Source organism: Miscanthus floridulus, chromosome 8, assembly GCF_019320115.1.
Source record: "Miscanthus floridulus cultivar M001 chromosome 8, ASM1932011v1, whole genome shotgun sequence".
Classification (NCBI taxonomy): domain Eukaryota; kingdom Viridiplantae; phylum Streptophyta; class Magnoliopsida; order Poales; family Poaceae; genus Miscanthus; species Miscanthus floridulus.
This window is the reverse complement of record NC_089587.1, coordinates 216,959,355-216,986,681: the sequence shown is the minus strand read 5'-3', so window position 1 is coordinate 216,986,681 and position 27,327 is coordinate 216,959,355. Positions and strand designations below refer to the sequence as shown.

Below are 27,327 nucleotides of genomic sequence, written 5' to 3'. Positions count from 1 at the left end.
TTTCAGGATATGAGAGCAGAGTATGCCATCTTTGCTGAATTTTGCACATATGCAAGTAAATTCTTCTTCTCCTTGTGTTAGTTCAGTGTTTACTGTATATCTCCTGAACCTATGAACCTCCTGAATCTGGTTACTTTTTTGCCACACCTCAAATGTTTTTCCATCTTCAGTTTCCCTGTAGTTCAGCCTTGATGTTGCCTTCAGTTGTAGCTGAAACTTTTTGAATATGTTTCTGTTGTATAGCTGTTGTGCCTGCTGCTCTATTCTGTAGCTGAATATAAATTCCTTTGGCCTTTTCTGCTTGCTATAGCTGTCCTCTAGCCTTTCTTCTCGATTTATGGTATGAACAATCCGATTGTACTCTTTCAGAAAGCTGATGATACTATAGGTTGGCCCTACATTGTCTTTAAACCTCGCATTTGTTGCCTCACTCCTGGATGTAGTCTGTACGAAAGGGAAAAAGTCGTTTTTGTAGTAGACCGGGATAAACCTTTTCCTCATTTCCCACATCTTGGAAAAGTAGTTATTCCCTTGAAGGTTTTTTTCCTCAATTATTCTCTTCTAAAGTCACTCAAATTCTTCCACCGTTAGACTATTGTTCACTATATCTTCGAAGTCTTCATATAGTCCTTCGTTTGCTGCAAAGACCTTGACATTCTTATTGTAGCATTTGGTCTTTATGTGGAACAAGCAATTTCTGTGCTTTGTGTTTATGAAGACTTGCTCTATTGCTGATTTTATCGCCATGTCTTGGTCTGTGATGATTGTTTGAGGGTGTTTTCCTCCCATTGCTTGAAGGAAAGTTTGAAATACCCACTTAAAAGTGTCCACTGTCTCATCATGCAGGAAAGCACATCCGAAAAGGCAACTTTGCCCATGTCCGGTGATTCCAACAAATGGTGCAAAAGGTAAGTTGTATCGGTTGGTCATATATGTCGTGTCAAAACTTACACATTCTCCATAATCTAAATAATATTTCATAGAAGAATAGTCTGTCTAAAACAAGTTTCTCACTCTCTTGTCCTCATCTAAATCAAACTTATAAAAGAAAGACAGATCCTCAGTTTGTTTCTTTCTGAAATAATCCAGTACTTGTGTCATATCTGATCCTTTAACTTCTCTGTTCAGCCTTGTCCTGTAGTTGCTGATATCTTTCTTTTTCATCGGTATAGCTGTAAGCCCCCCTCTAAGATACGATAGAATAGAAACCATCTTCCTAGTCGGGATATTGTTATCGTTCAGAGTCTTGATAAGTCCTTTTTCCATTTCTGTCATATACTTGTGACCAGAAAATAGCTGATCCCTGTCTTCAGGGCATAGCTCATGATTATGCTTCAAATCAAGAGTTTTAACCTTCCATACAGCTCCTTCTTCTTTCACCATCATAACACAAGAACAATCTGACTTTTGCTGAGCATTTGTTTTCCTTCTTCTTACCGGTTTCTTTCCAACATCCTTGTCTACTTCAGCTTCTTCTTGCTCTAAACACTTTGGTTCCTTTTCTTTTCCTTGACGAGTGCATCTCATTGTCACTTTGACTACCTCATTATTTCTCTTCTTACTTTGAGTTCTTGTTGTATGTGTTATGGCAACTTGAAATCCAGCTAGGAACACATAGAAGTTGAAGAAATGGTGAGCATCACCCCTACTTTTAAATTCCATTGATAGCTGTGGGGTGTACTTGCTGTTGATTGGTGCATTGTTGCCTTCAGATGCTGCAACCTGCTCATTTTTTATGAATTCTTCAATCTCTTCCTCCGTCAGTTCCTGGCTGCCATTTACATATTCATTATCATCTGTTACTGTTGATGTAATATCTGAACTTGTTGGTTCTACTGCTATGATCCTCAAGTCATTTTCTCTCATTGTTGGTTGGTCATCTTGATTTTCATGCTGCGCCTGTAAATATATTAGCAGCAGTCTCAGTTTCTGAGTAATGCGATTTATAATACAGATATTTTTTTTCAGTGTGGACTGAAATAGTTGAAGTGATAATTTTTTATGTACCTCATCAATGTCCATGTTATTGAATACATCAGTTTGCCAATGGTATTGTTGAATTTCAGATCTATCATCATCAGCTATGCTTGTCGTTGCTCCATCATCATCAGCGACGATTGCCATTTCTCCATCCTATTTTTGCAAAGATAAGTTTTACTTTGATGCCAGTACATATTTGTATTGCTTATAAATGTAATCAAATTGGCTCAGCTGTCTGTATGTACCTCATATGACAGCCTTGACTCTGATATTGACCAGTCAGTTTGTGGTCCAAAGATTCCATCTAGATCTTCAAGTCTCATATTCTGTTTTATTTGTTTGATAATGAGAATGGTTACCATTTATAATATAACACAACTAGTCTGACAAGCATATATAATATAGTTTTACCTCATTCCTATCATTTCCAAGTATCATCTTTGTTAATGATCCTTGCATCTCTTCATGTTGCTGCACAGTTTATAATGAAGCATTGAAATTAAAGTACTGTTATGCTGAAATTACATTGCACATATGTGTGTAATTTACATATGTCTAAATTGTAATTTTTGTGTACTGGTATTATAAAATTTTATCTACGTATTCCAGTCAGTCTGATTATCTTCCTGAGAGTTCCTGATCTGTTCCATCATAAGTTCAGTGTAGCCTCCCTGCATTGAAATATATTATAGTAAAAAAACAACCTTCTTATGTTGGCATTTTTTGATTATGAGCAATGATTTTGCTCACCTTTTTGTATCTGTAGGTATTTGAAAGGTGTCTGGAGCAATTTGTGCCTGCAAATATTTGGTAAGGAGCTGACTGCACTTCCTTAATTGTTTCTTGTGACTTCACTGATGTTGGATAATCATCACATCTACTTTTGACATACATATTATTCTGCTTCATAAAAAAAGCAAGCAGGTGAGTACTTACATAGCTTTTCATTGCATCATTGAATTGTGTTTCTTACCTCAAGTAGTTGATCAAACTCGACTGGTGCTTGTATTTGTTGCATAAGGGAAGCAATTAAAACCTGCAAGAAAATAAAGAAGCCATTAGTTCTCATTTATTTATTGTTTGTGTCAACTATTTTGAATTAGGAGTAATTTTACATCATTGTTGCTTTCTTCTTGGCAAATCATATCCTCATAATTGTGAATCTGATATTGTGCCTCTGACATTTCCTGCAGCCTTATTCTTCTTTCTAGATTCATGTTCTGTTAAAACATCCAGAAATAGAAAGCATAGTTTGTAGTGTTATTCATGCTACCATCATTGGCTTGCATATTTGTTTTTGAACACAATAAATGTATAGCATTAAAGGAATTACTAACTAAACTTGCAGAAGCTTTTGAACTTGATCCTACGATGCATAAAGCCTACTATCGGAAATGGTTAGTGGCAATCTTCTTTTTTCAATAAAAGTTATACATGAACACTCCCATAATTTCCTCTACTACATTTTGTCTATGTACTAAGTTATTTCTTGTTTACAGTGCTGCATGCATTAAGCTTGAAGAATACCAAACTGCAAAGGCTGCTGTTGAGTTGGGTTCTTTCTATGCATCAGGTGATTCAAGGTTTACTCGTCTATTGAAGGAATGTGAAGAGCGCATCGCTGGTGAGCAAAATAAACTTCAGCTAGTGTTAATTGGTTTATGTGTCCAGAGGAATCTAGCCAGGCACCAGTAAAGAATATTGAGCCTCCTATGCCTCCTACTGTTGAGGACAAGGAGGATGTCGCAAATATAGAGAATACACCGCCAATGGTAGAACCCCCAAGTAAACCTAAACACAGGTAACTAGTGTAAATTCGTAGAACTCTTTGAACCACCTAGCTCAGACTGAATGCTATGTAATCAAACCACTTGACCTTTTCCTAGTACAGGTAGCCATTTTGTTTCTGTTACTACCTTGTCCAGATGGTACCTGTGATTTGGGGTTTTGCATATATAAACCCATGTCTTTATCTAAAAAAATGAACCTGATCCAGATGGTACTTATTGTCTTGTAGTTATGAAGCAAATGGCATGACTAAAGATTTTATGCCTCTCTATTCACTAAGAGGTAATCACTGCCCATTCTATGTTGATGTTGCTTTTGATACTTGTTTTCTGTTACTAAGGTGTAAGTCAACCTATAGCTAGCACCTTGCCTTCAAGACAAGGGTCAGATACAGAATATAAATTTATTTATGATTTCTAGCTGCTGAGTCTCAATCAAAAGTTCAAGAGTGGAAAATTTAAATAACTTTAGAGAAACAAAACAAAAACACATATAAGCTTCACTTTACCTTTTTTAAAAAATGCTTGTTTAATCAGTATAATTACATTAGCAGCAAATACCAGTTGCAGTATTTGAAATATGCAATTTGTTTTTAGGTATTCTGTATTTTTGTTTCCTGAGTTCCTTAATTTGCGAATCTGTATTTCTGATTCCTGAATTTGGTTGCATCAAATACTAGCAATCTTGGATTACATCTTTACGAGGAAGTTGGTGTGCTTACCTTGGCTGTTGAGGTTAGTGGTTCCTCTTGAATGTGTTGGTTGGTTGCCCCTTTCCTCTGGTCTGCTTGCCCCCACGCAAAGGAGATCTTCATCTTTGATCTACCGGTTGTTTTCTCTTTTCCCCTGCTCTGATCTGATCTCATCTCCACGCAGAGCAGTGCTTTGCTTGCCCCCACGAAGAGATCTGATCTCCACGAAGATGCTTCTCCACGAAGAGATCTGATCTCATCTCTGTCTTCTTAGTTATTAGGCTCTGGGCTGAACTAGGTCTCTCTGTCTTCTTAGTTAGTGGGCCTCTCTGGCATGTCTTTATTGGGCTGAACAACAGTTGTGGGCCTTGTTTGCCTGATGGAATTTGTGTGTTGCATTCTCTTAAAATACATGTTTTTTTCCAGTGTTTCAATTCGTGTGTTTCTTAGGCATCTAACAACCATGTGCCAACTAGTCCAAAAACACATGGTTTTTTCTATGTTGAAATCTGTGTGTTTTTCATACAGCCAACAACCATGTGTTGGCTTATGTTAAAACACACGTGTGTACAGTAGACAGACTCTTTTGTTAAGCACAACTGCACAAGTTATATTTCGGCTTTTTGGTTATGATTTTTTTGAAGCAATACATGCATGGTTGAATGGATTTTGTGCATCATTGTTCTCTGAAAATTTTCTTCAGATTGCCAACAATGACAGATATAGTATGCACGATGGTAATGAAGTAACATCGATCGTGTTCTCTCTGTATTAACTCAGGGTCTGGACTATGTGATATCCGAAGCAAAGAAGCGCGGGATCCATCTGATTCTGAGCCTGGTGAACAACTGGGATGGGTACGGCGGAAAGAAGCAGTGGGCAAGAACCCAGGGGCACAACCTTAGTTCTGATGATGACTTCTTCACGAACAGCGTGACCAAAGGGTTCTACAAGAACCATGTCAAGGCCCGTCGACCACTCCATGTCTCCATTGTCCATACATATGCTTCCTGTATAAATTATAAATAAACATGTGTAAATAATAATCTGTACTAGCATTTATCTCAAGACGCCTGATGCACCATTCTGTGTGTGTGTCCACATGCACAGGCGGTCCTCACGAGAGTGAACAAGATCACGGGAGTGGCGTACAAGGACGACCCAACCATCTTCGCGTGGGAGCTCATGAACGAGCCTCGCTGCCAGAGCGACCTCTCCGGGAAGACTCTGCAGGCGTGGATCACGGAGATGGCCGGCTACGTCAAGTCCGTGGATCCAAACCACATGCTGGAGATCGGTCTCGAAGGCTTCTACGGCGAGTCCACGCCCGACCGCACGCACAACTTCAACCCGGGCGGCTACGCCGTCGGCACCGATTTCATCTCCAACAACCTGATCCCCGGAATCGACTTCGCCACGATCCACTCGTACCCCGACCAATGTTAAGTTCTAACGACACTCAAGGTACATGCGTGAATGCACGGCAACCGGGCTGAGAACGGCTCCCGTACCGGTCCGGTGCAGGGTGCCCCGCGCGAGCAACGACGCGCAGGTGGTGTTCATGCGGCGGTGGATGGCGTCGCACGCCGGCGGCGGTGCTGCGGAAGCCGCTGCTGGTGGCGGAGTTCGGCTGGTCCGCGCGGGCCAACGACTACACGGTGTCGATGCGGGACGCCTACTTCCGCATGGTGTACGACGCGATCTACGCGTCGGCGAGCGCTGGAGGCCCGCAGCCCGCTTGCGGGGGGGCTCTTTCTGGCAGGTGATGGTGCCCGGGATGGAGAGCTGGACCGACGGCTACGACGTCGTGGTCGACCGCAGCCCATCCACGGCCGCCGTCGTCAGCCAGGAGTGCGCCTGGATCACCGGGCTCAACCAGCAGCCTGTTCGGCTGGCCGTAAACGATCGTACGTATACGATCATGAATTATAAGCTAGAATAATATTTTTCTCTCACGCCAAACCAGCGAAATCAGCCAGCAGTAAATAATCCACGATCCAACCCAGCCAACCGAAAATGCGGCTGCAGGTGTCCTGGTAGTGGACTGACTCGTACTGGTTCATGCCAACACGTTGTAACTGTAATTCAAGAGCCACGGTCAAGTGATGTGCTCTAATAATTTAGAGTAATTGCAAGAGTCTCTTTATACTTTTCATAATTATTCTTAATTGATAGGAATAGAAATTTTAGTAAAAAATACCCTTCAATAGCCTCTTAATTAGATCTCCAAATATTTTTAAGGATTTCTCGTTAATAAAGATGAAAAGCGCAAGACTAGCTCTTAGAGTGCACACAGGATATAAAAAAGTTATTGACTGAGTGAAAATATATAGATTTAGAGAATAAGTTTAAGAAAAACTCTTAGAGATACTTAGTCCAATCAAGTCTTTGAAGGTAGAAATTAAACAAAAGATGACAAGAAATTAAATTTGAAAGGCAACTGATCTGAACAATGGCCCTGCTCAGTTGCACCCTTTTAGGAGCAGCTGTTAGCTGTGGCTGTGGCTTGATTCCTATAGTTGCTGTTGAGTGCTGAGGGGTGCTGCTGCAGCCAGCACTGCCGAGCAGGCCTAATCATTTTTTCAATATTACTTAGGTAGGTGACATAATCAACCCCAAATATCTACTAGTATTAAAATGTCCACTAAATCTATTACGTTTGTGCATTTTCCTGTTTGGAAGAAAAGCAGGCTTGGCTTCGTGATTAGTAAAGGTGACATTTAAACCCAAGGAGGGGTAAGCGGCAAAGAAAGTCTCGCCAGGAGTACAAATTGCTCTTTGGCACCAGGCCCAGTATAGAAATCACGCCTAAACAAAGATCTGCTGTGATAACTTAAAAAAGTGGTTCCCTGACGAAATGCTGCATCAATCGAAACATGTAGGCGCAGTCGGCATCAACAAGCACAGACTCCAAAACCCGCATCAGCCTTATCGTCGAGGGCTCGAGGCGACGACACGCGTGTGTCCGCGTTTTAGACGAAACCTCAGGCGCGGGGTTCATCACATCACCCCAGACGTCGACGTGAGGCTGATCCATTTGTACAGTGCACGATTTCAGGTTTTGGCCGTGTCCACGGTTTCGAACACTGGCCAGTACTCGCGGAGACGCGGACTCGCCTGGACACCTGCACTGCACTACCCCCTGCTCTCAGTACATACAGTAGACAAACGCGGCAGCCAATCAGCGGTGACCGGTGAGACGACGGGGGGTGCGGTGCGCCGCGTCATGGCCGGTGGCCGGTCCCCGATCCGTCCGTCCAATCCCTTTGGCTGCGCGCGCCCAGATGCTCCCACCTTGCGCGCCCCCATTGCGCAGCCCGTCGCGTCGCAGGCGTCAGCGTCGTGCGGAGGCCGCCACGTTGCGCGCTCCGGAGCGGCGTAGCCCACCACCACACCACGTTCTGTCCAACGAACGGGAGCTGGAAGAAAAAAAGCCTTGTCCCATCCGTGCGCTGCACCCAGCAGATTCCCAACATCACTGATATGCCGGCCCCGCCGGCATTTCGATCATCCCAGCCCCCAGTCCCTCCCAGCACGAGGAGCGGAATCACCCACCGAATCAGCGGTGGCCGGTGGGCAGGCGCGAGATCTTAGGCGTCTGTCTGTGTACGGGTGCGGCGTGCGCGAGGCCAAAATCCAAAGGGGGGACTACTAGCACTTTATTACCCGGCGCGCACCCAACTCCGTTGAGATTTCGTCGCGGCCTCGGGCCTGGCGCCGTTTTAAACGCCCCCACACGGCTCCTCGGGGGCGACACCTGTCCACCCATTCCCCCTCGCCGCGGTCTTCCTCTTTCCCTCCCGCACCCGCGGCCAGACACCAACGCGCGTCGTCCACCTCGCTTCTCAGGTCTCCCCACCAAATTCCTCTTGATCCGTGGAATTTCCCTTGCTAATTCTGGCATCTCCTGTCGCTAAGCCACTCTGCTCCGTCTAACCCCTGCTCTGAGCTCACCTGATTGGCAGCTCCGTTCGGCCTCTGGGCGTGCGCGTGCTTGTGCTTGTGCTTGCGAGGGCTCTTTCGAAGCGTCGATTGGGTCGAGTTTGGTGGGTGGGTGACGCGAATCAGGGATGAATTTCCCGGGAGGAAGCGGGAGGCGGCGGCAGCAGCAGGAGCCGGAGCACCTGCCGCCGATGACGCCGCTCCCGCTGGCGCGGCAGGGGTCGGTGTACTCGCTCACGTTCGACGAGTTCCAGAGCTCGCTCGGCGGGGCCGCCAAGGACTTCGGGTCCATGAACATGGACGAGCTCCTCCGCAGCATCTGGTCGGCGGAGGAGATACACAACGTCGCGGCCGCCAACGCGTCGGCGGCGGCGGACCACGCCCACGCCGCGCGGGGGTCGTCCATCCAGCGCCAGGGCTCGCTCACCCTCCCCCGCACGCTCAGCCAGAAGACCATCGACGAGGTCTGGCGCGACCTCATGTGCGTCGGCGGAGGACCCTCCACCGCGCCCGCCGAGGCTGCGGCGCAGCCCCCGCCGGCCCAGCGGCAGCCCACGCTCGGGGAGATCACGCTGGAGGAGTTCCTCGTCCGCGCAGGCGTGGTGAGGGAGGACATGACGGCACCGCCGCCCGTACCACCGGCGCCGGTGTGCCCGCCACCTCCTCCGCAGCCGCCAATGCTGTTTCCCCATGGCATTGTGTTTGATCCCTTGGTGCCTCCGCTGCAATTCGGGAATGGGTTGGTGTCGGGGGCTGTCGGTCAGCAGCAGGGAGGTGGTTCTGCGGCCCCGGCGGTATCGCCTCGGCCGGTGACAGCAAGTGGGTTCGGGAAGCTGGAAGGAGACGACTTGTCGTCTCTATCGCCATCACCGGTGCCGTACGTTTTCAGTGTTGGTTTGAGGGGAAGGAAGCCACCAGCTATGGAGAAGGTGGTTGAGAGGAGGCAACGACGGATGATCAAGAACCGGGAGTCCGCCGCGAGGTCGCGTCAGAGGAAACAGGTAATGTTCTGTCTGTGAGTACATTGTTGGTGCTGTCTTTACCCAACTGTATCAAATCGTCACGTTTCCTGCTTACTAGTAACTGTTACACTGACATGTGTAAGTTTAATGTTTATGTTTTATTTTTCCTCAACATGTTAAGTACTGTATTTCGCAGGAACGGTGTTGAGAAAATCTCACCATGACAATCCTTTTGGGTCAGATTTGCTTGAAATAAACTAGAATATGTGCCTTAGTAGTATGTATAGTTATGCTACATTGGTATAAGCATATGAACTTGTCAATTATTTGCAAAATAATAATATAAACTGCTGATCTCTTGGAGATGTAGGACGGAGGAATCTAAGTGAAAGCTATTTCTGAATGAATCTAGTCTCCTTTCTCTCAGGCTTCTAAAACTACTGGTGATTTTAAGTAGACATAATTGTACTTTGTAATATTTGCCAGGAATATATGATGGAGCTGGAAGCTGAGGTGGCAAAACTTAAAGAGCTAAACGATGAATTGCAGAAGAAGCAGGTATGCTCATACAATGTTTGCATTTTTTTTTCTTGGGTCACATGCATATTAACTTATGAAAGTATTTCTTCTGAAATAGTGAAATTCAAATAGTTTAATTAATATCCACACTTGAAATTGAGATTGTTTGGGATTCTAGAGAACCTTCTGTACTTTAGCACATTGTCACATCTTTTTTTATATATAAATACTTGTACATTATTTACTTTATTAGGTTTTCAAAAGGTCAAGTTATCAATATTTTTATTTTTATTTTTTGTCGCTCACCACAGTACATTTAGTTTTTAGCAAAAGGAACTATGTAGCACTTTTTGTGATGATAATTTGAATGATAACCACCATAGAGCATTTGACAAAGTGAAATGCAGTCAAAGTCCAGATAAAAGAACCATAGATCTTTCGTGTGCATCTAGTTCATAAGAGTTGTCCTTTTCCTCTGTAATTTTCTCTTAATTTAGTTTACCAGCCAAGGAATTGCTGTAACTGCCATTTATGACTAGTTTTATTTAACGCAACCATTTATGACTAGATGCTTGCCTGCTTTATTTGAAATCTTCTTCGATTCTAATTCATGTTAATACTGCTTATTGTCAGCAATATTTCTGTTGAACTAGAACATGTGAGCTTTGCAGCCTCTTGTCTGACTATTTTTTTGTGTAGTGCGATCGCAATCTTTTCTTTTTTTTTTCTCAAACACAGATCACAATCTTTTCATCTGCTGTTGTTTAGTAACCGACTATCTTTTCTAATTTGCAGGTCGAAATGTTGGAGAAACAAAAGAATGAGGTAATTTCTTCCCATTTTGATGAGGCTACTTTTGCTCTGGATACATGCTATAGGCTCTTTCGTTTCATTACTAGCAGCGAACTTGGTTGATGTGAACAAAACTGTTTTCTACAAAAGGAATTCTATAATCTGTGGATTGTCTTGTCATGAAGTATTACAGTCAACCCTATCAACATCATGAATATAGTATAGCTCTATGATCATATCATTTTGCCTCTTTTGTTGGCAATGGATGGTTTAAAAACTCAACAATTATTATTGTTGAAAATAGAAGTTTTCTAAACTTGTGGTTTCTGTGACTTGTTCATATGAGAAATGTTATTGTCCATTGACAACTAGTGATATCCAGATATCATGCCCATATTTGACTAAAGCAATACCTTCTGAAGTAAAGCTGTAGAGAAACTAAAAAATGATTAAGGCCAGAACCGATGTGGATGTGATTAACTGTATTTTCCTACAACTGGGGCTAGGTGGTGGCATTTAATCTGGTTAAATGATTTTAAAATTCTCTGAATTGATTGGCCAGCTTCCACAACTGTGGTCGCCATGCGGTCTGTGCTTTTTCTGTGCGCAGTTTGCCTGTTGATGCCAATGCTTTATTGTAAAGTTACCTATGTTTTTGTCAATGTTTTGCTCAAGCTCTTCCCACTAATTGAATAGTTGTACTGTCTATCTGTGGTCTTATGTTGATCTTAGAAAATTGAGAACGGCCAAGAAAATATGCAGCTCCTATTTTACCACCGGATGTTAAAAATGTCTGTGTAGGATAAACTGTTGTGGTGTGCTGATGTTATGAGAAATGAGACCAATAAGATTGATGGGCAATTGCAACTTCCTAGCTTCATCTCAAAATTATGCATAGTAAAGTTTCACAGTTAAATTTTACTTGAATGAAAAAAAAAATCAGTGGATGTTGCACAAAGCAAACATATTATCTCTCTATCTGAAATTCCATGAGGTTCGTGGCCAATTTTATTTGTCGTGGGCTTCCCCCCCCCCCCCCCCCCCCCCCAAAATGACTAATCAGTATAAACTCTTCTAGAGGAAAAGTTCGTGGAGACACCTTTTGTTTTTTATGCATCGTAAACCACTATTTATTTGTTTTGTACAGAACTTCATGTTCTGACTTGCAAGATTTTTTTGTTGCAAGTTTCAACTTACATAATTATGTTTTGCTTGAAAGGGAAAAAGGATTAGACCACTGCTGTTATTACCGAACCACTAGTTCTGTACAGAAAAGCATACCTCAGATCCTGTTTGCTCAAACATAACAATGTTTTGATGGTTGCTGCAGGTCCCGGAGAGAATGAGACGGCAAGTTGGACCCACGGCAAAGAGAATTTGTCTGCGGAGGACATTGACAGGTCCGTGGTAAAGCTGTAGACCTGTACGGCTGTACCTAGCAGTATCACTCGTGAAGGAGTGTCTATAGTAGGTGAACATGAACACACAATGGCCAGAGTATCCATTAATCCAGAGCTTCAGTCTCGTAGGCGGATAGATTGCCTGTGATTTTCACTTCATAGGTTTTGGCCATTGGCAAAAAATGTTCGGTCGAATAGAGGATTTGTATGTAGATTCAGTCCGGTCAGTTTATTGACCCGGGTAGAGTGCTTATACTCCATACTGCTTCTTCATGCTTTCTGGTTTGGTGTGATACCATGTGACTGTATCATTAGTCCTTGTGCTTTGTAAAACCAATTTGTTAATGATGTAGATTTTAGAACTGCAGATGTCCGCTGTGCCCAAACTTATAGACATTGCTTAAGAAAGGAGTATGTTGTTGTATATACTTAGTTGAAGATGTTTTGTTTGCCACCTAGATTTTGCAACCACATTGGCAAGGTGTATGACAGATGAGAGTCTGCAAGTCCGTTCCGGGCATCGTCGGTGATGCATGCTCGCTGCTCGCCGGTCGCGTCGCTTTTGTTGTGCTTGATTGGAAGGGAATCAGTGAGTGCCTTCAATCATACGATGCTACAAACCTATGCATGGTCCCTGTGAGCTCGTGTGGTGTGCTTGGCCGGGAGCTCGTGTAGTGGTTCGGCTGGCCAGCAGTGGGACACGCAGGCGTGCCATGTTCGCTGTCGTGGCCGTCCTAATCGCAATTAACAGGACTCGCCGTCTAGACACGTGCAGTGTCGGAGGCATTTGTCAGATCAACATCTGTCAGATCAGTTGGCCATCTAGGCCCGTGTAACGCATCGAAGAGCCCTGAACTGAAGGCATCTCACGGCGCTCATGGAATCGGTCCTGAAGACGCCTGCTGCATTCCGGTACGGTGCAGACGACACAAGCTGAAGAAGCCGTACGCCTCGGGTACAGACTACAGAGGAACCATCGCTCCTCCAGTCCATCAGCGCTGGCTCGAGGTTACTCTGAATTATGCAAGACGAGCCAGCATTAGCGCTGTAACCACACTGTTGTCTGTCGTTCATTAGTAGATTAGGCAGGTGCTGGACCAGGGCCAAACAGTGCAGTTCAACAGACTGCAGTACTGCACCCGGCATCGGCATTGCTTGCAAGTGTCAATGCCGTTTGCAATTAAGCTGCTGTTTGTTTTGCTGAAACCTGACTTACACCGATGCTTATACTGATTTGTTGTGAGAGAAAAACAGTGTTCGTTCATTCGCTGAAGTAGTGCCGCAGAACCGGGCCTAGGTGCCACGACGTGCACGACGCACAACACTGAGTGGACTTCGGTGCGGCTCAAAAAAGCTGAAGTGGTTAGCTGACGGGACCTCGCACAAACTGATAGAACTGAAAGTACTTCTAGGTATAGATCAGTGGGTAATACTTAGCTTAATAGGAGACTTAGTGATGTACGTCACGTCGAGAGTAGTCGCGGCCATGGCGCCGCCGCCGAGGTAGCAGCGACGTGGAGACGCGGTCCAGTGGCGCCGGCGAAAGCAATGACTTTTCCCGTCGCTTACAGCGCGCCCTTCTAGATCGGATTAGGATTAGGACATGGTGGGGCGCTGGCGGCTGCGGTAACCTCGTGTCTTGTGCCCCATTCCCCACCGTCCTTTTATGGCGCTACGCGACGGGGGCCCATCAGCTAGTAGAAAGGCTGAACGCCCCCGATCACGGCACGGATCAAGGGCCCTGGGCCAATTAGTGAAGATCAACCTAACATTCTCGCCCTTGATCCCACATTATGACTTAAACTTAACTTTTTTTTTCTTTTTTTCATTCCATCACAGATCAATACATAGAGCGTGCATCAGTTGCCATTAGATTTAACAACTACATTGCACCTCTATTTTGAAACAGATACTCAACTAGCCCCTTAGTATCTAGAAATCATAGGCTTTCCCGTAAACCCATGTCAACTGTATGTTCTCTGAACGAACTGTGTGGTAAGCCTTTGGTAAGTGGATCCGCAAGTACTTACTCAGTACTTATGTGCTCAATGCTTTCAAAATAGTTCTGAATTTTCTCCTTTACAACATATAACTTAGTGTCAATGTGTTTGGCAGCACACTTGACCTATTGTCTTAGGAGTTAACTTACTTTAAATGATTATTGTTGTTGTCTACCTTTGTTAAATCCGGATATAAATTCTCTTAACATTCTTTTGCCTGTTCCTTAAGCCTCATGTCAAGCTATACTATGGTATGCATCACTTATGACACCACAACTGTTTCTTTGGAGTTTTTCCACAATAATACTCCAATTACGAGTGTTAGCAACTACTGTGGATTTCACTACACATCTCGCCAAGACTTAATATTTGTACCCTCAATTATTTGAGAGTACTTATTCTTTCTTACTCAGCATGAGGCCTATGATACTTTGCAAAATTGCAAGACATTCTCAACTCCATTTCAGTGATCTATATCTGGACTGGACTTCTGCCAAAATATCCCGAATACATAAACTACGTCAGGATAAGTTCTTACTTGTACTTGTACACTCATCAAGCTTCCAACATCTGAAGCATATGGAACCATATTCATTTGATCGATCTCATATCGGTTCCTGGAACACTTAAAGTTTCCAAATCTATTACCCTTGACTATAGGAGCAGGCGTAGGTTTACTCGTATGCATACTTTATTTCTTTATAATCTTTTCTAAGTATGCCTTTATGATAGTCCTAATACCCCATTTTCTTTTATCTTGATGAATTCCGATTCCTAGAACCAATGACGCTTCACCAAGATCATTTACATTGAAACTTGAGGACAAAAACTTCTTCTTCTCCATTGACAGATTAACATCACTACTAGTGAGTAGAATGTCATCTATTCACAGGATGTGGAAAATAAATTTTCCATTCTTGAACTTCGCATAAATGCTATTGTCCTTCTTATTGTTTCAACTTCAAATACTACTGTTTTGTGACTTATTTTAACCCATAAATGGATTTCTACAGGCGGCATCCCATACGTTCTTTTTCTTCCACAACAAAACCTTTGGGTTGTGCTATATAAACGTTTTCATATAAATCCCCATTGAGTAATGCCGTCTTTACATCCATCTGATGTAACTCTAAATTATTGTGTGCCAATAACACCATTATGATTCTAAAAGAATCCTTGTATGAGACTGGAGAGAAAACTCTCATTGTAATCTATTCATTCTCTTTGTATAAAGCATTTTGCTAAAAGTCATGTTTTATATCTTTCTACATTTCCTTTGGAGTCACATTTTGTCTTGTAGACCCATTTACAGCCACTGTTTTGGCTCCATTATGAATTTCTTCTAAGTCCTAAACATCGTTGGTATTCATCAAATTCATTTCAACTTCTATAGCTTCTTGCCATTTAAATGAGTAAACGCTTCTCATGGCTTCTTCAAATGAGGTGGGATCATCCTCCATTTGAATTTGTTTACTAACATAGACTTCATAGTCTTCAGAAAAACTGGTTTACTAATTCTTTGAGACCTTCTGGGCCCTCAGCTACTGACACTTTCATATGGGGCTGTTGTTACTCTTCATTGCCAAGAGACAATTGATTCTACAGGCTCCTGTATTACAAGATCCTTATTTATATTATTCATCTTCTTCGAAGAGCTAACAACATGTGTTGTATTAGTCATACAACATCAATAGGTATTGAGAAACTTGTTGCTCCTGAGTCACTGAAGTGGACACGCAGTCCCTCTTCTCTTCAAGTCTTAGGTTTCTACATACCTCTACATACCATGCTCCCCTAGATCTTCCCATCTTTTCTAAAGATAGTGTATCTTCAAATATTTTATTTTGGGTTTAATCTGTTAAAACCTCATATGGCGCTTTAAGCACCACCTTAACATCTTTGAGGCTGACTACGCTATCTTACTGTCGGGACTTTAAAAGGTCCAGAAATTTAGCTATTTATCTGCTTAGGGGTATCGTTGTTGTGACCGTTGTACTCCTCCAACGGTTTCATCTTAATTAATCTTTATCTCACTCTTAATGAAGAGTATCTTTCTTAATTGATCTTTATCTCACTTTTAATGAAGAGTATTTTTCTTAATTGATCTTAATATTTAGAAAGCCTGTGAACAAGGAGACACTTATAACTTACTTCATTTACATGATTATGTCATGTAAATAAAGTTATTTCTTGATCCGTTTAGGAGTACACTTTTCTTATTTCAATTCAAGAACTCAACAAGGTCTTTCATTAGCAGTACTTTTGTAAGTCACGCTTGCATCTTTTCTTATCTTTTGGTTAGTATTGACCATGACAATGCATTTCTATTGTGCCATGGTGAAAGGTCCTAATATGGCTAGAGGGGGGTGAATAGCGTATTTAAAAATCTACAAATCAACTAGAGCAATTTGATTAGTATAACAAATAGCAAAATACAAACTTGCTCTAGCTCTACAAGGGTTGCAAGCCACCTATCCAACAATTCTAGTTGCTATGATCACTAGACACACAATTTACTAAGTCTCTACTCCCTAAGAGCTCTCACACTTGCTACACTAAAGAGCTCCACTAGATGAACTCAAACTACAAAGCAATCTCTCAATTCTAACTACACGAAAGAGCTTGCTACAACTAGTTCGTGAGAATATAAATAAGTGAGTAGGATAATTATACCGCCATGTAGAGGAGTGAACCAATCACAAGATGAACACTAAATCAATCACTGGGAGAATACCAAAGGGCAAGAGACAACCAATTTTCTCTCGAGGTTCACGTGCTTGCTAACACGCTACGTCCTCATTGTGTTGACCAACACTTGGTGGTTCAACGGCTAAGAGGTGTTGCACGAACCTCGTCCACACAATTGGACACCGCAAGAACCTACCCACAAGTGAGGTAACTCAATAACACGAGCAATCCACTAGGGTTACCTTTTGGTACTCCATCGGGGAAGGTGGCCACGAACAATCACCAACTTGTGCCAATCCTCCTCCGCTGCACCAAGCCATCTAGGTGGTGGCAACCACCAAGAGCAACAAACAAATTCCACAGCGAAACATGAATACCAAGTGCCTCTAGATGCAATGACTCAAGCAATGCACTTGGATTCTCTCCCAATCTCACAAAGATGATGAATCAATGATAGAGATGAGTGGGAGGGATTTGACTAAGCTTACAAGGTTGCTATGTCAATACAAATGGCCAAGAGGGTGAGCTTGAGCTAGCCATGGGGCTTAAATAGAGAGCCCCCACGAATAGAGCCGTTGGCTCTCTGTTCACTGAAAAGTCGAGGCGACCGGACGCGTCGGTCAGATTGACCAGACGTAGGACCCCAACGTCCGGTCGTGCGATGCACGTCATGTGGCCCCTGCTTCAAATGCTGATCGCCCGATCTCAACGGTCATCAGTACATTTAAGTTATGACCGGACGCACTACAGTGTACGACTGGACGTAGGACCCCAAGTCCAGTCACTTCCAGTAAGGTACCACTCGCGATCGGACACGTCCGGTCATGCCCGACCAGACTCACTCAGCGTCCGGTCACTCACTATCTCCACTGTGTGCCGCCACATCAGAATGATCGGACGCTGAACAATGTTCAGTCTACGTCCGGTCAAGAGACCGAGAGTACCATCTTCTTTTATAATTGACCAGACGCTGCTCCCCAGTGTCCGGTCACCACGTGACTAGCGTCTGGTGCACTCTGTGAAACCCTGTCTTTTCTGTATAGGGCGCCGGTGACACTGTCGGACTGTCCGCATTCTACGGGCGGACACTCCGCCGGTGAGGTTTCGAACCCTTACTCCCAAGTGCTAAACACAATGTGTATCACCTTTGTGCACGTGTGTTAGCATATTTTCACAAATATTTTCAAGGGTGTTAGCTTTCCACTAGATTCTAAATGCATATGCAATGAGTTAGACCATCTAGTGGCACTTTGATAACCGTATTTTGATACAAGTTTCACCCCTCTTAATAGTATGGCTATCGATCCTAAATATGATCACACTCTCTAAGTGTCTTGATCACTAAACCAAAAAACTCTTATCAATTTCATCTTTGCCTTGAGCTTCTTGTTTTTCTTTCTTCTTTTCCAAGTTCAAGCATATGATCATCACCATGCCATCACCATTATCATGTCATGATCTTCATTTGCTTCACTACTTAAAGTAGTGCTACCTATCTCATAATAACTTTGATAAACTAGGTTAGCACTTAGGGTTTCATCAATTCACCAAAACCAAACTAGAGCTTTCACACGGTCAATACTAGGACAGCATAAGAGCTACCCAAACTTCTCTTGCTATGCGGGATACAAAACATGTGAATCATCACAAAACTTCTCTCGCCATGCAGGATTGACTAGCATAAGTACTGTGCCAAACTTCTCCCTATGCGGGATAAATCTATATACAAACACGCATGCTTAATCCAACGTTGGTCAAATTAGACATGCATGTTACTTATTGCAACTCTTATCAGAAAAAACATACACTTATACTTTATTTCCAATTAAATATTTCCATTGGTTTTAATTTAATTAGAAAATTAATAAACTAACAAAAATCAGTCCTGAACTAGCTTGACTCAAGCCTTTTCATTCACATAGCCTAGCATTGCAGCCCGTTGGCACGCAGCCGAGTGATTTCGTCGGTTAAATAAACAAGGTGCTTCTGCATCAATTCTACATCACCGTTGGGTAGAAAATAGAATTAATGCATAAAACTCATAAATCAACTTGAAATATGTATTACTACTTTTAAAATTAAATTCTCCCGTTGGTTCGAATTTAATTAGAAGATAATCAACATCATTGCAGCGGAAACTTAATAATAAAATACATTCTTTTAGTTCAGAAGCATTTTTTTGTTCCTTATCAACTCTCTGGAAAATTGACCACGTTGGTGTAAAAATTATCAGAGATTTAAACCTTAAACTTAAACTCATTATAATATTGTCATCATCAACGTTGGTCAGAAAATGACAATACCATAATCTGACTTAAACAAAACAGACTACTCCTCTAATTTAAGTTTTCCCGTTGGTTCTAATTTAATTAGAGGATAAACATAATCATAGTTTACTAAATATAACTGCTCTTCAAATTAAATTCTCCCGTTGGTTCGAATTTAATTAGAAGATAATAAACATTAAACTTTGCAACGGAAACATAGAAAAATTATTTATCTACTTTTTAGAAGCCTTCAACCTTACTCATCTACTCTCTGAAAAATTATCCCGGTGGTTTAAATTTTGATAGAGATTCAAAACTTGACAAAATTCCACAAAATTGCTTCTGAAAATAATAAAACAAAACTCTGCATGTACTATTCATTTGGCCAAGCCCGATGAAACAGTCCACGGCCCATCTGTTACGCGTCTGCGCGCTCGCGGCCCAGCAGTGGCAAAAACCGCCCCGCGGCGGCCGCTCATGCCGCGCTCCCCCACACCCAGGCTACAACCTGGGCCTGGGCCGACAATTCCCATTTCCCACCTTCCCACCTGGGCTGCTTTTGGTCTGAGCTCTGCCGACCATCGGATGTCATCGGACGGTTTGCCGCGCATTTCGTCCGATCAAAATCGCATCACGGCCGCTTGCGCCCTAACTCTAGCGTCATTTCCTTCTTCGCTTTCTCTCTTCTGTCCTCGGCGCCACGACGGAGAGACGAGAGGCACAGCAGAGTGGCGTCACCGCCGGTGAGCTCGCTCGCCCGAGGCTGAGCGCGCCGCCATCGAGCGGTCTAGGCGGCGGTGCCCTTAACTCCGTGTGGCTCCACTCCCCTAACCCTAACCCTAGCTACTCATTCGCTGCATACCACAGATGACACACCCTAGGTCGACACATGAGGTGGCGGTGCCGTCGAGTGGCACCGCGGTGGTGCAGTTAGTCCCCACAGACGCTGCAGTGAGGGCTCGCCCTAAACCTTAGATCGAAGTGCGGCACCGCCGTGGGTCCCCTCACGCGGAGCGCGTGCTCCCCAGTGGGTGAGCGCACCGTCTCAAGCGGTCCTATCACGGTGCTCTCGGCCAGGGCTCGCACGCACGGCGACGAGCACGACTCGGCTTCTCCCCACGTGCCAGTTCGACGACGGTGGAGCTTCTTCCCACGCGACGGCGGTGATGACAGCAGCGAGAAAAACCGGGTAGGTCCCTCCCCTCGCCGACCTCTTTGTTAGGGTTAGGGTTATGGTTATGGTTGGGGTTATGTTTGGGGTTTCTAATCCAATTTGGATCACTTCTTTCTTGATTTCTTTCCTATTTTCTACCCCAAACTGGATCTACCCACTAGCAACCATGGCTCTGGTACCATTGATAGAACTGAAAGTATTTCTAGGCGTAGATTAGTGGGTAATACTTAGCTTAATGGGAGACTTGGTGATGTACCTCACGTCGAACGCAGTCGCGGTCATTGCGCCACCGACGAGGTAGCAGCGACGTGGAGACGCGGTCCAGTGGCGATGGTGAAAGCTATGGCGCTTCCTGTCAGTGTTTGGGACCGAGGGGTCCTCAACCAACTAGTAAATTTGTACTACGTGTTCCCGATCCCGAATGGTGATGCAAAGAGACATAAGGCTTATACTGGTTTAGGCGATCGGTGCCCTACATCCAGTCTGAGAGATCAATCTTGTATTCCTTGCACCGAGGTGCTTGTAGTAGGGGGTTACAAGCTAGGTGAGAGAGGGAGCTAGTCCTAGGTCTCGGCACGGAGTGATGCGGGTTGCTTGAGACATTGCTCTCAAACAGCGGGTGAGTATGCGTGTTATAGGGTGTTGTTTTTGTGTATGCCTGTGTTCCTCTCCTAGAAATGGCCCAAATCCTTTCCTTTTATAGTTGAAGGGAGGACCAGGGTAGTACGTGTGCTAACTATACGGCGTCGTGCGAACGGAGGCGGCGTGTCCGAGCTCTGTAGCCTGTTCCTGTGGCGGCATGGTCGTCGGAGTGGTCCATCCTTGAAGCGCTGGCGCGATGTGCTGGTCACATCCGATCCTATGCATCATGGGAGCCCCAGGGCTACCTCGAAGCGGGCGCAGCGGTCAGCGTGTGGGTCGCTGTGGGTTGACTACGCGCGAGGCCGAGGCTCGGTTGGTGCCGAGGCCGAACCATGGTGGGGGTCTCAGCAGATGTGAATCTCGAGATGGCTGAGGCCCTGATGTAGGGTGCCGAGGCTCGGAGGGAGCGGTTGGTATGGTACGCTGGTTCGAAGGCGATGATGACCCGGGCCAGACCTCCCATGCTGCGTTGTCTTCGGAGCGGGTGTTATGGGGCACAGCGTAGCGCTGGTGCTGATCGTGGGCACAGCGCCGGAACACAGTGGCCGGTAATCCCCATCGTGCCTTGTCTTAGCCGGTATGGTGTTGATGCGACTCCTTGTCCCGTCGGCCACTCCGTGGTGTCGAGCCGTCGTCTGGCTGAGATTGCGGGAGTGGTTGACGCATTAATAGGATGTGACATGTTGTCGGGGAGACTGGTCGAGGTGGGAGCGACGGGTTATTGACAAGCTAGCCTCGGGCGATATGGAGAATAGTTGTCTCATTCGAGGCTATACGCACGGGGCCTCGGGCGAGACGGAAATTGGGCTCCTTGCCGAGACCTCTCGTGAGAGGCCTCGCGCGAGGTGGAGATTTCATCAGGGTGTCGAGACCTCCCGTGCGAGGCCTCAGGCGAGGCGGAGAGCCGGTGGGCTCGGACGGGGCTGGTGGTAACCCATGGCTTACCTTCTGGCTTTATTGTTGATGAGGTTTAAGTGACTCTTTTGGTGTACGCTCGGGGTACCCCATTTTATGGTACCCGACAGTAGCCCCCGAGCCTTAGGGGGAGTGCGTGCACTCTCCCTGAGGGTTTGTCGAGACTTGGCTTGCAGCCGCTCCTGTAGGGATTGTGTTTTTTGTACTTCGAGGCCTCGGTGGGTGCGCGCGAGTGCACCCGCCGGGTGTAGCCCCCGAGGCCCTAGGGGAGTGGATTCATTCCCCCAGGGTCTTTTTCTCACTTTGAGCGAGAGATTTTGCATTTGCCGAGCCCACAAGTGCGAGTTCGGGTCACGGGGTTTAGGCAAGGTCGCAGGAAGAGCCCCCGAGCCTCTGCATGGAGCGAGAGGGCGATCGGGAGCTCCCCTGACTTTTTGTATGACCCTCGCATTTCCTTTTCACTCGGAAGGAGGGGTGGGATATGCCAGGCTACCCTCGGTGGGCGCGAGCAGTGACATTCCCGGTGAGCTATTATCGGATAGTCCAAGTGGAGGCCCGAGCCCCGTTCGCTAAGGGTCGGCTAGCGGTCTAGAGACGCACTCCAAGAGTACCGGAGGGTTTCTCTAGTGGGTGCCGGGGCCGTTCGCTGGGCCCCGGTGGCTCATTGCCTCCCTACGGTGGGATCCCATTCGGAGACCTCCCTGTCGGTCTCGGACACGACTTGGGGCATCCTGAGCGATCGTTCGCTCGAGCCTTGGCCATACTTGGGCTTGCCCATAGTTGTCCCTGACTCTGTTGCCCTGGGGTGGCTGTCGAAACCCTAGGGGGCCCAGCCTTCGAACCCCTGGACCGTAACGGGGTCGATGCCCTTTATCGTGTTTTTAACGAAACTTCCAGCGCGGGCTTTGGTCATTTGTCTTTTTCTTGGGTGTAGGAGAAGCCCCCGAGCCTCCGCGCGGAGTGAGAGGGCGGTCAGGGGTCCTCCTAACTTTTTTGTTCGACCCTCACATATCCTTTTCGTTCAGATAGAGGGGTTGTTTGCCAAGCCCATTCGGGTGCGAGCCTAGGTCGCTGGGTCTCGGCAAGGTTGCAGGAAGAACCCCCTAGCCTCTGCGTGGAGCGAGAGGGCCATCAGGAGTTCCCCTGGCTTTTTGTACGTCCCTCGTGTGTGAGGGTTTGTTTGCCGAGGCCCCCTTGGGTGCAAGCCTAGGTCGCGGGGTCTCGGCATATCTGCAAGAAGAGCCCCCTAGCCTCTGCATGGAGCGAGAGGGACGTTAGGAGCTCCCCTATCTTTTTGTATGACCCTCACGCTTCCTTTTCGCTCGGAAGGAGGGTTTGTTTTGCCGAGCCCCCTCGAGTGCGAGCCGGGGTCGCTGGGTCTCGGCAAGGTTGCAGGAAGAGCCCCCTAGCCTCTGCACAGAGCAAGAAGGCCGTCAGGGGTTCCCCTGGCTTTTTGTATGACCCTCATGCTTCCTTTTCACTCGGAAGGAGGGGTGGAATGTGCCATGCTACCCTCGGTGGGTACGAGCGGTGGCACTTCCGGTGAGCTGTTATCGGGTAGTCCGAGTGGAGGCCCATACCCTATTCGCTAGGGGTCGGCTAGTGGTCCAGATATGCACTCCAAAAGTACCGGAGGGTTTCTCTAGTGGGTGCCGGGGCCGTTCGTTGGGCCCCGGTGGCTCGGTGCCTCCCTATGGTGGGATCCCATTCAAAGACCTCCCTGCCGATCTCGGACACGACTTTGGGCGTCCCAAGCGTTTTGCTTGCTTGGGTCTCGGCCCCATATGGGCTCACCCGTGGTCGTCCCTGACTCTATTGCCCTAGGGCGGCTGTCGAAACCCCTAGGGGCCCAGCCTTCGAACCCCTGGACCGTAATAGGCTCAGCGCCCGGTTCCTTCATCTGAAAGGAATAGGGCGGGGGGATATCTTCCCCATCGGCTCGGCAACGGTTGGCGTGCCTTTTGAGGCTGTTTTCTAGGGAGATGGAACGTCGCCTGCTGCCGCAGTGGTCGGGCGCGACGTGGTGTCAGTGGATGGGACGTAACTGTTCCCGCAATTAATGAGAAAAAGGTGGGCACGTGGGCGGTAAAATCGGATCGGGGTTAACCGCGCCAGATTTGGGGGAAACTTCCCCGATTTCATCGCTCGTCCGTTTCGCCTTTACCCTGCATAAATATGCAATGAGCCTCACCCCTCCTCACCTTACCTTGCCTACGTTAGTTCTGCCCCCATCGAGCCGTCGCTAGAGCAGCGGACGCCGGGAAGAATAAGGGAGAAAGGCGAGCTAGGGAGAGAGAGACTCACCACCGCATTCGAACCCTCCACCACACTCATGGCCGGCGACATCATTGTCATCGAGGCGGACCCTTGGGATCCGTCTGACGTCACCGTGGAGATGCTTCAGTCGCTCGTCAACGGCAGACTCCTTCCTCCAGTGACGGACTCCAATAGGCCAGAGTGGATCGCTCCGTCGGGCGAGCTAGAGCCGAGGCCTTGCGACGGCTACATCGTGAGCTTCATCTCCTTTCACGAGCGCGGCCTCGGTGTTCCGGCGGATCGGTTCATGCGGGCGCTCCCGCACTACTATGGCGTGGAGCTCCATAACTTCAACCCCAACTCCATCGCGTAGGCGGCCATCTTCGTCGCTGTCTGCGAGGGGTACTTGGGGATTGCTCCCCATTGGGAGTTGTGGCTCCATCTCTTCCGGGCGGGGCACACCACTAAGCCGACGGGCACATCGGGCACGAGGAAAGCGGTGAGGGCCAGCGGCTGCACTCTCCAAGTGCGTCTGGACCGCCAGCACCTCTACATCCTGGCCCAGCTCGCGTCATCCAATCGTCGATGGTACACGAGCTGGTTCTATCTTCGCAACGACGACGGAGGACTTCGCCCCTACACTGGGCGGATTGTGGGGAGCTGCCTGGAGAGGTGGAAGTACGGTGTCCTGAGGGAGGATCAGCCCAAGCTGCAGCCGCTTCTGGAGGGGCTAGAGAGGCTACGGAGCCGTGGCCTTACTGCGGCCGTGGTCGTGGATGCCTTCCACCACCGAAGGGTGCTGCCGCTGATGGCTCGGCTGCGGCGCCTGTTCGAGATGAGGCCGGGTGAACCAAATGAGGGCATCTGGATGTCCTCCTCCGCCCTTTCCGATGAGGAAATTCTTCGCCGGGTGGGGGAGACGGTGGAGGCGAAGCTGAGGGGTGGCAACCTAACCCCCATCGTGATGCGCCCGTCGCGGGGGTTCCTCTCGCGGGTAAGTCGCGCGTCGCTGCGGCCCCCGAGCCTTCTCCGTTTCTCCCTACTTCTCGTTCCCTTATGCGTGTTCGTCGTTCCTGTAGGGGATGAGGGACGTGTGCGCCTCTCCGCCGCCTGTTCCCGAGGATCCAAGGCGCAGAAAAAGCGAAAGGATGCCAAGGCGGCGAAGCGCACGAAGAAGATCCTCGCACGTGAGGAACTGGACAAGCGCCGTCGCCAGCAAAGGAAGGATGGCCTCCCGTTGGAGGAGTCCCCGTCGCCATCGGTATCGACGGATGCCTCGGACGGGGATGACGAGGGTGAGATGGGGTGGGGTCCCCTGGACCATCTCCCTGACGTCGGGGAGACGGTGCTCGGGGCGTCGGCAAGTAGTCCAGCGCTCCCAGAGGGCGGAGGAGGAGCTGTCCCGGGGTCGGCAGTTGCCCGCCCCGGGGTCGAGGCCGACACGCCCGAGGCGTGGGCGCTAGGCAAGCGTGCCGTCAGCCCGATGGGCCTGACGGCAACAGCAGAGCAGGCGGCGGCGGGTGCAATGCCATCGCCCCCGCAAATGACTGAGGGAGCGCCGGGGCCCGTCGGGGACCAGCCGGCACCGGCGGATGCGGAGGCCGCGCCCCTACCGCCACCACCGCCTTTGTAGACGAGGGTTGCAGTGCCAAAGCGGTTCCAGCCTCGCTCGGGGTAAGCGTATTTTTGGGTAGAGCCGCAGCGTTTTTTGTTCGCTCTTTGGTCTTGTGATGACCCTGTAGGTGATTTGTCCTTAGTCGGAAGCGACCTACGGAGGTGCTTTCCTTGGCGCCCCTCAAGGCGCTCAAGGTGAGCCCTGGCTCCTCTGCCCACTAGGCGGCGGAGGCGCAAGCCGCCATACAATGCGGCACGGCGTCGGCGAGGGCCGACCCGAAGGAGCCGGCCACCCAAGGAGGGGCTGCTGAGGCGACCCCGACACAGACGGGGGAGGGAGCGCTTCCGCCCCGCGAGGGAGGGGCTCGTGAGTCGGATGGGGCCAAGGTGCCCTTAGTCGCCGAGGCCACCGAGGTCGAGGCCCCGGGGTCTCTGAGGCTGAGGTGATAGAGGCCAGGGCGCCCAAGACCGCCGAGGCCACAGCGGCGGGGGTCGGTGTTTCCGCGACCACCGAGGCCACGATGGCAGAGGCCGAAGCCCCTGAGACCGTCGAGGCCATGATTGCGGAGGCCGGAGCCCCCGAGATCACCGAGGCCGACGTGATGGTGGCGAGGCCGTCTTCCCAGGAGGTGGAGATGAAGGCGGCGGAGGCCTTGGTGGCGCCCTTGGTTCAGGGCCCACCGTCGTTATAGGAGAGCGCCCGGGAGGCGGAGGTCCATCCGATCTCCTCTGACGATACTTCCCGGGCGCGGGAGGTGGTCGACGCCGAGGAGACCGGCGCCGTGGAACAGCCGGTTCTGAACCTAGGCGAGGGAAGCTCAGCCCTCGTGCGGGTGCGACCCGAGCCTCGCGGGTGGGATCACCCGCGTGTACTGTGGTGGAGCCGGGATGACCCTGAGGGGGAGCCTCTGTTTGCCCTTGAGGACGTAGCCGAGGGTGGGTGCTGGGACACCTTCGAGCAATACCGCCAGCTGGCGGAGCGGTCACTACGGACGGCACTGTCCATGGTGGCCGACAAACTGCCCGGAGTCACCTAGGTTCGTGCTTTCTTTTCTCGTGCGATATTGTCTTTTTCTGAGTTTTGTTGCAGCGAATGACCCCTGTTCTGCTTCCCCAGGAGCTCGAGACCCGGTCCCTTGGGAAGTCGGTCTTTCTCCGGCGGGAGAGGGACGTCTAGGACCAGCTCCAGCGGCAAAAGGGCTTGCTTGCGGGTGCCAACGAGCTTCTGGCGGCGCGGAGCGCGAAGGTGGAGGACCTTCGGCTTTGTTGTGCCGACACGAAGGTCGAAGTGGTCACGGTGCAGGAGCAGGTCGCCCCTTTGGTGGCGCGGGTAAAGGAGTTGGAGGGGGAGCTTACCCGCGTCGCCGGTGATCGGGATGCCTTTAGGTCCCGGGCTGAAGAAGCGACGACCTCGGGCAAGGCCCTTGCTGGGCAGCTGGGGGCGGAGCAGAGTGCGCACTAGCTGACGAAAGGCGCCTTGGATGAGGCCCTTACGGCGGTTGAGGCCTCCCGGACCAAGGCTGTGGTCTGGAGGGGAAAGGCCGAGGGTGAGTACTGTCCCCTTCGTTTTCTTTGTTTTTCTTGTGTTTGCCTCCTAACTCCCTGGTGTGATGTAGAGCTAGGGAGAGAGGCTTCTAGGGTTGCCGAGGCTTCTCGGGTCGAGGCCCAGCGCCTGAAGGAAAAGGCCGAGGCTTCCT

General features: G+C 48.2%; 1 protein-coding gene and 1 pseudogene across 1 annotated transcript; both read left to right on the top strand.

Moving 5' to 3' along the window:
- The first annotated feature begins 3,351 nt into the window (after positions 1-3,351).
- Positions 3,352-6,995, top strand: LOC136470640 (putative mannan endo-1,4-beta-mannosidase 9; annotated as a pseudogene).
- A 1,159-nt stretch (positions 6,996-8,154) lies between these two features.
- Positions 8,155-12,514, top strand: LOC136478162 (bZIP transcription factor 23-like). Its single transcript, XM_066476509.1, has 4 exons — positions 8,155-9,402; positions 9,850-9,921; positions 10,678-10,707; positions 12,005-12,514. Exons 1-4 carry the CDS (start codon positions 8,530-8,532, stop codon positions 12,083-12,085), a joined length of 1,056 nt encoding a protein of 351 aa, XP_066332606.1. The 5' UTR covers positions 8,155-8,529; the 3' UTR covers positions 12,086-12,514.
- Positions 12,515-27,327: the final 14,813 nt, after the last annotated feature.

Bases quoted from the DNA above. Each gene is read 5' to 3' on its own strand.
- LOC136478162 (XM_066476509.1), top strand. From the start codon at position 8,530: ATGAATTTCCCGGGAGGAAGCGGGAGGCGGCGGCAGCAGCAGGAGCCG. The intron at 9,403-9,849 runs GTAATGTTCTGT...AATATTTGCCAG, and splicing joins GGTCGCGTCAGAGGAAACAG to GAATATATGATGGAGCTGGA. The intron at 9,922-10,677 runs GTATGCTCATAC...TCTAATTTGCAG, and splicing joins ATGAATTGCAGAAGAAGCAG to GTCGAAATGTTGGAGAAACA.